The following is a 12,087-nucleotide window of genomic DNA, read 5'->3' as shown; positions in this document are numbered from 1 at the left end:
CGCCTCATCTTCCCTCTCACATTGCCCCAAAATGCGATACTCAAACAAGTGACACAGTGTAACTGCACAAATAACACACCTTCTGACTCTAATGGGGCCTGTAAATACACTCCATTGATTTTTTTTTTCCTGTTGGTGGTCATCTTGGCTTCTAATTTTTTTTTCTTTTCCACGAGGGAGGGCTGACGGGTAGCAGGGCCGGCTGGTTGCTGGGCAGTTCTAAGGGGCTAAATGACCCCTCGCCGGCCCGGCTGCAGCAGACGACGACTACAGTTTCTCTTGAAGAGCATCTGAGAGGGGGGGTGAATGAGGGAGGAGGGTTGAATTGATTTCCTCTGCGATGACAGCTCCAGTCAGGCTGGCACCAATGCTCCTACCTCCCCTCCTCCCCCTCCTCCACCTCCTCATCTCTCCATCCACCCAACCCAACCCCACACAATCCCACCCCCTACCCCCTCTCTGTCCGTTCCCTGCATCCTTCCTCCGTCGTCAGTGGCGCTGGGCAAATGGCCACTGGTGGTGTCATGTTCTTGAAGGGTGTGCTCAGCAGCAGCCCTCTTCCATCATTTATTTTTCTCCACCCCCCTCTTCTTTTCGACTATCACCGAATCGTTCGTGCGGATCGTTTTTCTGATAAAAGCATTATTTTAGGGACCAAAAGTCACTTTAAGGATTTAATGACTGTCTTTTTTTTTCGTTTTCTTCAGTTAAGTCCTTTCAACTATCATTTCGGGTAACTACCGTAAGAGCTACGGATTAGGTTTCACACTCGTCAGGCGATGATTTATATGATTAAAAACTCTTTGTAATCTCTCTCTCTCTGTTTCTTCCTCTCGCTCTCTCTTGTCTGAAAGAGCATCCGATCACTCTTTCCAAGCATGCAGCTCGTAGCACACCTGCTGACTGTAGTCTGGTTTGGCTAAAACACTGTGGAATGCTTATTTCCATTGCTGAAGTTTTAGCCGACACTTTGTCGTCCCATAGTGAAAAGTAAATGACTGTGGTTGTGTTTTGCTAACTGCCGGTACTCGATGGGTATTGATGTCACTACAGACCCCTCAAGGCTTCTCCAAAATCCTTGGAATGAAGCTCAGGCTGTGTCACTCATTAGAGTGCTTCCCAGGCCAGAGGAGGGAGGGTTCCCGTCCTCCGAGTTGCCGGAAGCGTCTGAGTCGACGCGGGAGCGCTTGAAGCGGCGATCTGGGTACTGGCTGTTGTCGAAGGGCATGCGGTGGACACACAGCACATGGGTCTTCAGGTTGCCCTTCTGCGAGGCGCTGTACGGACAGTACTGACACTGGAATGGCCTCTGACCCCCATGACCTGTGGAATAGAGAGAGATCAAATCGGTCAGATGAAAATACTTTGTCCTCTAATAAAGTCACCTTTGAAGAGTCATTTCTTGTTACCAACTTCAATAGTAGTTGTCAGTAGTGTTGAAATATCATTTCACATGATAGCTTCAAAAATGAATAAATGTAATTATATTATTTTCATATTTTTTATCAAACACTATTTGAAAATGCCCGCCATCCTTTAAATTATTATTTGTGATTTTTTTTTTAATAAAATGATTTAATTTATAATGTAAACATTATTAATTGTAATAATGTTAACCAAATGAACCACCAGTCTCTACAGTCCTTTTACCGAAATAACGCTGTAAGAAGGGCCTTGTAAATGTACAGTATTAACATTTACATATTGTACATCCATCTAGTTAGCCCACAGCAGTTTTCTGCTCATTCACAAGGAGTATTTCAACATGCCCCCTTAAAAATAAAGGTCCTACAGAGTAGGGCTGGACGATATGGTAAAAATACTATATCACGATATTGAAAGACTTACACAATATTTATCACGATACATGTAAATCACAGACTAAACACATCAGTAACGACAGATTCTTATAAACTACTATTCAGATTCTCTCCTATTCTGAATAGTGAGTGATTTTTATTCAACATCTGCTGCTCTTCATCTAATTAAACCATTCTAATTGCACTGTTAGTAATGAAACCTGCTGCTGATCAGTGTTTATTAAGCACTAAGAGTATCCTCCATATGCTTAGAAAAGCATATTGTTATCACAATAACAAAATTATCACATTACGATAAAATATCGTCATATTGCCCAGCTCTACTACAAAGGGATCTTTGTGTTTACCACTTTTGATCTCATAAACTTCATTAAACATCATTTTGTACATGAGATCTCAGATTTGTGAGTATGATAAACCTTTTACTGGTTTGAGGAACCTTTATCTGATGTTTTGCATCATTCAAAGTGACTCGTTAAGGCACCTTTATTTGTGGGGTACAGGCAATTTCTTGAATGAGGCACAACGAAAGGCGGCCAATCAGACCAGAGATTGCTTAGATTATATTTTAGCCTTAAATATACAGTAACAAAAATGGCCTGGTTAATTCTAAAGATCTAATGGATGAAGAAAGGACGCTAAAACTGAATTCTTGGTATCTAAAATACACAAACTCAGCCTTCAGAACAGGATATGGCTCCTTTAACAGAAGACAGAGAGATGTCTGAGATGCACGGTTTATTTTACAGCAGTGACAAAAAGCTACAGCCTGTTTGCTTCGGGTTTCCTTTGTATGTGCTGAAGACAGTCCTGGACGTTCTTTACAAAGCCAACATTCTCAGCCTTTCAGCTCTGCTTTCTGCAGCGGAGGTGCCCTGCACAACTTTGAGCAAAGTTCTGTAAAGCTGGCAGCCAGAAGAGTTGTAGTAGGATCTGATCATGACTGCATTGTACACAATGGCCTTTTTAATAGCCCACACAAGCCTGTTTGAGAGATGCAGATTACGTGCCTATCATATCGGCGCTCTCTTATCGGCTCGGCCCACTTAAAGCCGAGCTAGACACTTTCAGCTGCGCACTACTTTAGGACATTAATAACAGTACATTTGCTCTCCATTTTGTTCAATTCAATTTGAAAAGCACTAAATCAAATTAACATGGGGTTTAAAATAGCAGCCGGCTAGGTCCACTGCATGTAAAGAGGTTGCATTAAAGGTGTGGCAGCAATGCAATGTGGATACCCCTCCACACGCCCCCCCCCCCCCCCCCACAACCTCCAATCCCCCACCCAACACACACACACATATAGAAGTGCACAATTTCACACACACACACACACACATACACACACACACATATATATATATATACACACACACACACACACCAACGCTGTGTGTGGCAGCAGAGAGACAGGATTTATAAGCACTTTGTGTTTGGCTTTGGAGTCTCAGCAGCTTTCAAAGACTACAATGTCTGCTCAGGCTCCAGCACAAAGGGGATTGCTACAAGTTTTGGAGCTTTAGATGTTCCAGTTGTCTGAATTTTTCGATAAGCGAGCCCGCCGACACACACAATGCAGGCCCCCCTCCTCTTATTCATGCGCCCTTTAATTTCACACTCCCTTACATTACGCTAAGTCCGAGAGGCAGAATTTCCTCATCCCATTTTACACTTAGAGAGCGAGAGAGCCAGCATTGCCCCCAACAAGTCTACTTCCATCCCTCCTCCCCTCCCTTGTTCCCTCGCTTTCGATCCCACTGTTCTTTCCCCTCTCTCCCGAAGTGCCAGCAAAACACGGATTGAGCTTTCCGTTATTGTCATAGCAAGGGTCCGTCTAAGGTAAGGAGCACATCCATTTTTAATCCTGTATGAATAAAAGATCCACACGCACTGTAGCCTGGCGCAGGTCAGGAAGAGAAGGAGGAAGGGCAGAAGGGGACAGAGAAAATGGAAAAGAAATAGAGGAACAGAAAGAGGTAATGCTAGCTAATTATTATTATATTATAATTATTTAATATAAAAAATACAATATGAAAAAGAAATAATAATAAATATGATACTTTTGTCATTTATTTTTGTAATAAAAAAATAGCAAATATTAGCAAATGTCTAATCTAATTTAGATTCAATTAGACAGAATTAAATGCAAAATAAAATAATATTAATAAATAAATATAAATACATTATTAAGAAAAAGTTAGAAACTTTATACAGAAACATTTACAGTTTATTATCAGCAGACATATGAATACAGCATTGAACAGAACCGCATAATTGCATTTCATCAACTAGAAATCCACTGATCAATTCACACTGCTCTGTAAAAAAGTGTTTTTAAGGTTTAGAACTTTTTTGTTAACTGACCTACAGCACATTTAATTATAGCATGTTTTTAAGGTTCAACCCAATGTGTTTCGCTGACCGAATCAAGATCCCGAACTAAACAATGTGAGTTAAAAGGATTTTTGACTACAGTAAGTGGTGTTTATTTAAAAAAAGCTCTGCAATCAGATAGTTCACCATTTTAATTTGGCCTGACTTTACATTTTTACAACATTCTCCACCTGCTCGGCATGTCAATTCAATGTTTCTACATCTTACAGTCTCTGTAACCCTTTGTTTTGGCCTTTGGGGTTTAGACCCATGAAAAAGCAGTGGGCCCACGTTGTCCTACTTTAATAAGACCACGATGCCAACACACACACACACACACACACATTCCCTATTCCCACAGTACCGAATTAGCACCAGGCTCCATTATATTGTGAGGTGCTGAGTGACTTAAACCAGAACTCACCCACCAGCACTATTTTCACATAGCTAACGTGGCTGTTTGGTATTACTGCACATGACGTAGTGCTATAACATACCAGCACATAAACAACAAACCAGATACACCTAAAGACAGAGTTTAGTGAGAGAGAAAGACAGACAGAGAGACCCAGTGAGAGAGAGAAAGAGAGAGCAAGCACTCGTTTTCATTAGTGTACTATTATCAGGATTGCCTAATTAACCCCTGAAGGCCTCATGTAGTGAGATCAGACAGTGGAGGAGTAGGGGAAATGAACGATAACGCCCACTTCCCCCAACAGCCCGCTGCCGTTTCACTCCATTTCTGCCTCCCACTCTTCCTCTCGCGCCGTCCTGCTACTGCGGAATGACTGAGGAGAGAAGGATTGAATCGTTATCCATCCGCTGCTTCTCCAGCAGTCTAACCTTTCTGAGAGTTTAACTCACATCACCGCTAAAATCTCTCTTTCCTCACACTCGTTCTCTTCATACTCCCTCTTGTGGTCTTCCTCATATCTCTCTCTTGCTCTCTCTCACACACACAGATAGATGTACACACACACTCTAACAGAGATGAGAGCACACAAGCTTATATATAAACAAATAAACACGATACATATGATGGCATACAAAGAGATGTAAACCCAGGGTGTGTTTGGTTGGTGTGGTGGTATGCAAGCAAGCACACACACACACCCACACACAGACACACACACACAGGCAGGCACACACGGTGGTGGTTTGGCATGTAATCAAAACCACTCTTATATAAATTCCATCTGATGCCAGAGTTACCATCTGTGAGAGAGTGGCTCTCACCTCCCTGCAAGAGCAGCACAACAAAGAGTGTGTGTGTGTGTGTGTGTGTGTGTGTGTGCATGAATGAGGAGCAGAGAAAGAAGGAGGTAGAGAAAGGAAAAGGGAGGGATGAAAGTAAGAGTAGATAAGACAGACAGAAAATACACTGTGTCCAAATGTTTGTGGACGCCGCTTCTAATGAACACATCCAGATACTTTAGGTTGCACCCGTTGCTGACACAGATATGCAATTGCACACAAACACAGACACACACACACACACACACACACACATATATATATAGCATGTCTAGTCCATGTATAAAAGTACTGCCAGTAGAATAGGACTCTCTGGAGCAGACAAATCTATTGATGAACCTATTGGCACCATGCCGCCTAATGCCAGGCGCAAGCTATAGAGGGGTATGAAGCCCCCCAGCATCGAGCTGTGGAGCAGTGGAAGAACTGTGTTCTCTGGAATGATGGATGGTGCTCCATCCAATACTTTTGGAATGAGTTGGGATGGTGATTATTCAACATCCTGACCTCACTAACGCTCCTGTCGCTGAATACAATAAAATCCTCACAGCAATGCTGATCCAAAATGTAGTAGAAAGCTTTCTTCCCTGGACAGTAGAGACAGTTACTCCAACAAAAGCAGGATTTTATTAAGCGTTTTTCTGATTTTGAAAGAAACAATGAATGAGCAGGTGTCCCAATACTTTTGTCTATATAGTGTGCGTGTAAAAGAGAGTAAGAGAATGCGGGAGGGAGAAATAGAGAGGAAGAGGACAGAGAAGTGGATAAAGACAGGCAGAAAGGACTGGAAGAAAGCAAATGCATGTAAGAATAAGAGAGAGAGAGAGAGAAACAGAAAATAAAGAGAGAGAGAGAGAGAGGAGGGGGGAGAGAGAGGGGAGGGGGAGAGAGAGAAATGATTAATTTGCAGAATGCTTGTGATTTGCTCATATATTATTATAGCAGCTCATCAGCACATGACGAATCCCCAACCCTGCACAGCAGAAAGAACCTGCAGGGCTTCAGCACTTTTATACTGTGAGTCTCTGAGTGTGTGTGTGTGTGTGTGTGTGTGTCTGCATATGTGTGTGTTCAACTTTTGTATGATACATCTGTTTGAAAAATAATAATGTATGGGGTATCATGAGTGTGTGTGTGTGTGTGTGTGTGTGTGTACATGTGTGTGTGTGTTTGCACGTAAACTGGCACCTGACAGACTGCAGAACCTCTAATGACTTTCAGATGCTCGCAAACAGTAATTCAACCCAGAGAATGAATGAAAACACTGGAATGAGAGAGAGAGAAAGAGAGAGAGAGAGAGAGAGAGAGAGAGAGAGAGAGAGAGAGAGAGTCTGAGTGAGTTCCGTTTTCTCAGTGTGTGTGATTGAGGCATATCCTCTTTGCCCACACTGCAGAAATGAACCCAGTCTCTGCGTCCACTAGCGTCTGAACTTCTGAAGCCGTCTGAAATCTACAGCCGTTACTTTGCGCTTCACTGTTGCTTCAATATTTACGTGTAATAACACCTCACAATGACGTATATCACATTGTAATTACACAATGACATAAAGTTGTATCTAAATTTTTGCTGCTTTTTACTTTTTCACATGTTATATGGACAAAAGTATTGGGACACTCCAAAATCAAGGGTATTAAACTTCTTCTATATTTTTTGGAACATTGCATTCAGCGACAAGAGCGTTAGTGAGGTCAGGATGTTGGACGACCACCATCCCATCTCATCCCCAACTCCCCAACTCATCCCAAAAGCACTAAATGGAGCACCATTATTTCCCAGAACAGAGTGCCATCCACTTATAGTGCTGATAAGTTCAGGTTTGCTCCATAGAGTCCTATTCTATTGGTGGTGTGTAGGCATTTGGACATCTGTGTCAGCAATGGAGGCCTTTATACCTTTCTAGTCCATGCCTGTCATTAGACTGGTGCCAACAGTTCCATCACTAGGTTCCTGTGCTCTAGCAAGTCCTATTCTATTGGCAATACTTCTCTACAGGGACTAGACATGCTGTGTGTGTTTGTGCATGATGCATTTTCACATTAATGTCAGCAATGGGTACAACTTGAAGTAGCTGAATGCATTCTTTAGAAGGGGTGTCCCCAAACTTTTGGACCTATAGTGTATTTAAACACATTTTAATGAGGTAATGAGAAGATTTTGGGCAGTGGGTGAGTTTCTAGTAAAGTAAATGTAGACTAGGCCAATACCTTTCAAAGCACTGCCTAATTAACCTGTACAGCAGGGAATTTGCTCGTGTGCCGGCAGTAGGGTAAGTGCACGTGGTCCTGTGGCGAGTTCCTGACTGAAACTTCCCTCAGAGATCCCAAAATCACCTCATTTCTCTTTGCAAGGGTTTTATTCTTACCCGGCACGTGCCAAAGTGTATGCGTGAGTACAGGCCTTTTCTCTGTGTAAGTGTGTGTGTGTGTGTGTCTGTGTGTGTGTGTGTCACCCTCCTCGCTCTCTCTGAAGTGAGTGAAAAAAGAGAGAGAAAAACAGAGAGAGAGAGAGAAAGCGCGAGAGTGTCTGGGGAGAGCACGAGCCACAGAAGGTGTGAGCAGTAAAATGTGATGCACCATCTGTCGGCCAATAATAACCTGTGTGTTATAAAGGCTGGGAGATTACTCAGCAAAGAGCGCCGTCCAAACATCCAAATCCCCCGCAACGCTCCAGCGCCACGCACTATCTCTCCCCACCTGCTCCCGAAACCCCGCTGGTACCACGCTAAAGCCGCACATTACACTCCTCCAAATCTGACCCCGCTGTAGCAGTCCATACACTGTTACCAGTACACAGCTACAGGCGGCCTTAATGCAGCTCCATTCACTGCCAGTGCTGTTCAAATGCACTGGGCCTTTATAGTGAAAAGCACATGATTTTCATGTTGTTTTTTTCACAATTTTTACCTTTTTGTGACAGAACTGGTACTGGTATTATCACCATTAGTGATTTTCATAAAATTATCATATCGAAAAATGTAAAAAAATATTCCACTATAACTTTATTATAACGCACTTTACTTCCTTATCCATTCACCCATCCATCCATCTGCTTACCTACCTATCAGTCAGTCAGTTTGCCTCTGTACAGAATGTGCGATATGTATGCTTATATGTATAGATAGTGGTGTATGTATATACACTATGTGTCCAAATATTTGTGGACACTCCTTCTAATAAAAGCAGTCAGCTTCTTTCAGTTGCACCCATTGCTGACATGGATGTGCAAATGCACATAGACACACAAACACACAGCTTGTCTAGTCCTTATAGAGAAGTACTGCCAATAGAATAGGACTCTGGAGCAGATGAACGAGAAACCTGTTGGTACCATGCCTAATGCCAGGTGTGGACTAGAAGGGGCACAAAGACCCCCAGCATTGAGCTGAGGAGCAGTGGACCTGTGTCCTCTGGAATGATGGTCAGGGCTCCATTCAATACTTTTGGGAAGAGTTAAGTTGGGGCTGAGGTGGGTTGGTGGTCATCCAACATTCTGACCTCACTGCCGCTGTTGCCGCTGAATGCAATCAAATCCTTACAGTAATGCTTAGAAATCTAGTCAGTCAGTCAGACAGTCAGTCAGACAGTCAGTCAGTCAGTGTGTAAATCTGTCTATCTATGACTCTGTTTACATCTGGTCACTTCATGTGACTAGTATCTGGTTTGTATCCTGCCAAGATTTTAGCCACATGCATTTACACTCAATAGTGTAGGGTTAGTCGGACTGTACTCTATAAATATGCAAATATGCAAAATTTGCATGGTAGTTATTAATGCTGTACTGGTTGTACTGGGAGGTGTTTGGGTTATAATAGGAGGTGTTTTGGTTGTTGAATGTGTCTTGGAGAGACGGATGTGTTCACACTGCTAAAACATGGCTCAAATGTGTCTCAGACCACCTCCTGAAATGGTTTAAGTGATCGGATTTGTCTCTGGGTGTTTTTACACTTGCACTTTTATGTGGTTTGGCCTTATCCAGATATAATCATCCTGATACTCAAGGCGCATGAAGTTGTAAATAATGTAAAAAATGTTTTCTGCTGAGTTCAAAGCATAATACCTGTGCATTGTGTTTAACTGTACATCGTATTGCTGTTTATTCCTTTCGTGTTAAATCAATGGCCGTAGTTTACCTGACTGTAGGATGAAACAGCAATCTTTTGAGTTGTTAATTTGTTAATTATTCTCTCTATCTTCCGCATCAACCAACAGCGAGTTATTTGGAGACTGTGAGAGGATCTGTTGATTTATGAAAAATCCTCATCCAGCATCCTCGGCACCAGTGGGAATTTATTTCCTTTTATTTTGATTTCATTTCTTTATTAGGAGCTTTAGTGCTGAACGCTGCTCTCATGAAAACTGGGCTGTGGATTGGGGAATTGGCGGAGTGGTCTCGCTTGCTGGTTAACTAGAAAACCAACACACAAATAACTCATAGGAATACACACAGAAAGGGAGGGGAGGAATTGTTGTATCAAAAGAAAATCTCCAAAAGCCTCGCTGGGGAATCGGGTCCCATGCTAAATACTGAACTAGATCATTAATTGCTGCACCAGAAGGACCTGTTAACAACAGCCCAGAAATAGTCTCTCTCACTCACTTCTTTTCTTTCTGCATTGCTCTCGCACTTTCATTATGCTCTCTCTCTCTCGCACGCTCTCTGTCTCGTTGCTTTGTTTTTATATATATATATATATAAATTTCTAGGACGATCAATCTTTTTGAGTCTTGAGTTATTATTTTAATAAGTACATTTCATTTACACTAAATCAGTGTTCGTATGAAGCTTCATAAATATATAGTTATTACATAGTTAGTTTCACAGGGAATTTTTGTGGCATCAGTTGAAAGTTTTGCACTTTTCTGTGGCACCAAGACTGCTGTTTTAGGTGGGCATGACAAATTTGTGAGTGGGCCGGATCTCAAATTTTCTCCTGGCAACAAAATATGAAACACATCTCCTTAATATGCTGCTGATTTTAGTATGTATGCCTTTGATCTGTGTAAATAAAATGGCTGGTTGTTCAGATATGAATAAAATGTATGGACAAAAGTATTGGGACACCTTCACATTACCCCTACAGGAGCTTTTATGACATCCCATTCGAAATCCATAGGCATTAATATGGAGTTGGTTCCCTTTCACAGCTCTAAAAGCAGGGTTGGAGCTCTGCAGTTATTTAGTCAGCAGAGCATTGGAGACTTTTCTGCACTATGCATCGCCTCAGCACAGAAAGCAATCAAATCCTTACAGCAATGCTCCTCCAAAATCCAGTAGAAAGCCATCTTCCCTGGACAGTAGAGACAGTTACTCCAACAAAAACAGGATCAACTCTTTTTAATACCCTGCATTTCAGAAGAAACAATAGACAAACAGGTGTCCCAATACTTTTGTCCATACAGTGTACACGATTTTTGTATGACAGCGATGATATATAAGAATAAGCATGGGTTGTCATGGTGGCACTGCAGGTAGTGTGTTTGTGCTATACAGCACCAGGAGCCTGGGGTAGTAGATTCCATCCTCGATCCAGTTGCTGTTGGTGAGAAGTTTGGTTGTGTGTCCATGTGATTTCCTCTCACCTACCAAAAATGTGCCAGTAGATGGACTGGCTATGCTAAATTAACTAGACATGGGTGTGTATAGATTACAGCACTTTCTAGAGTATTCCTACCTTGTGCCTAGTGTTTCCAGATGTGCTATGTACCCACCACAACCCTGACCAGGACTAGCAGATGTGAAGAAGAAGAAGAAGATGCTGTTATATGCCTTTTAACATACTAATAATTTAATAGTTAAATAATGCCAATGTACCATAAACCAGTGACATTTCTAAGTGTACTGGTCCACATGCTCCATAACATGACTTGATCTCTGTGCTTGTTACAGTGTGCTGAAGACATCAAAGTTTCTTATGGAAAACGTTGAAGTCAGCAGATCAGCAGATCTTCAGCTGAAGAAGCCAGACCAAGTGGCTCCACAATGGACCCAGATCCAGCACTACGATTGGCCGAGAGTTACTAAGGCTCATGGGTAAAGGCCAGTATATTCATCATTTGATGAGAGTAGTGTGTCAGCCAGTCTCGACATGTGTGTGTGTGTGGCCTAGGGATGTAGAGTTCATGAGTACTTCTGCTTTCTTCCTTGTCCATCCCAGCAGAGCTCAGAGCTGCACATTCTACTGCTGACCTATCACTGCAGATACATGATGGATGTCTGCAAGTGTGTGCATGCGTGGCCATGTGTGTGTTTGTTTTTATACATTTGCGGGACAAAATTGCACTGACAGAGAACTTACAACAACCTCCTTGTCTCTACACTCATTCACTTTCTACAATCAGCTCCACTGACCATATCGGAGCTCTGTGTAGTTCTGTAAGTCCAGGCTGTAGTCCATCTGTTTCTCTGCAGACTCTGTTAGCCTATTTCACCCTATTTTTCAATGTTCAGGACCCCACAGGACTGACCACCACAGAGCAGGTAGTATTTGAGTGGTGGGTCATTCTTAGCACTGCAGTGACACACTAACATGGTGGTGGTGTGTTAGTAGTGTAGTACTGGTGGTACGAGTGGATCGGTCCACCAGCCAGAAACAACCAGCCAACAGCATCCTGTGGGCACTGATGAAGGACTAGAGGA

General features: G+C 42.4%; 1 protein-coding gene across 4 annotated transcripts in view; it reads right to left on the bottom strand.

Annotated features, from left to right (window-relative positions):
* Positions 1-466: 466 nt before the first annotated feature.
* znf536 (zinc finger protein 536) overlaps positions 467-12,087 on the bottom strand; it is a 255,016-nt gene continuing 243,395 nt past the window's right edge. For all 4 annotated transcript variants that reach the window (XM_072671541.1, XM_072671544.1, XM_072671543.1 and 1 more), the window contains one exon: positions 467-1,323. In XM_072671541.1, coding sequence (XP_072527642.1) covers positions 1,091-1,323 — 233 coding nt within the window. In that variant the 3' untranslated portion in view covers positions 467-1,090. The remainder of the gene's footprint in view (positions 1,324-12,087) is intronic.

Source organism: Salminus brasiliensis, chromosome 25, assembly GCF_030463535.1.
Source record: "Salminus brasiliensis chromosome 25, fSalBra1.hap2, whole genome shotgun sequence".
Taxonomy (NCBI): Eukaryota; Metazoa; Chordata; class Actinopteri; order Characiformes; family Bryconidae; genus Salminus; species Salminus brasiliensis.
Note: the sequence above shows the minus strand (reverse complement) of the source record. Positions and strands in the feature narration are given on the sequence as shown.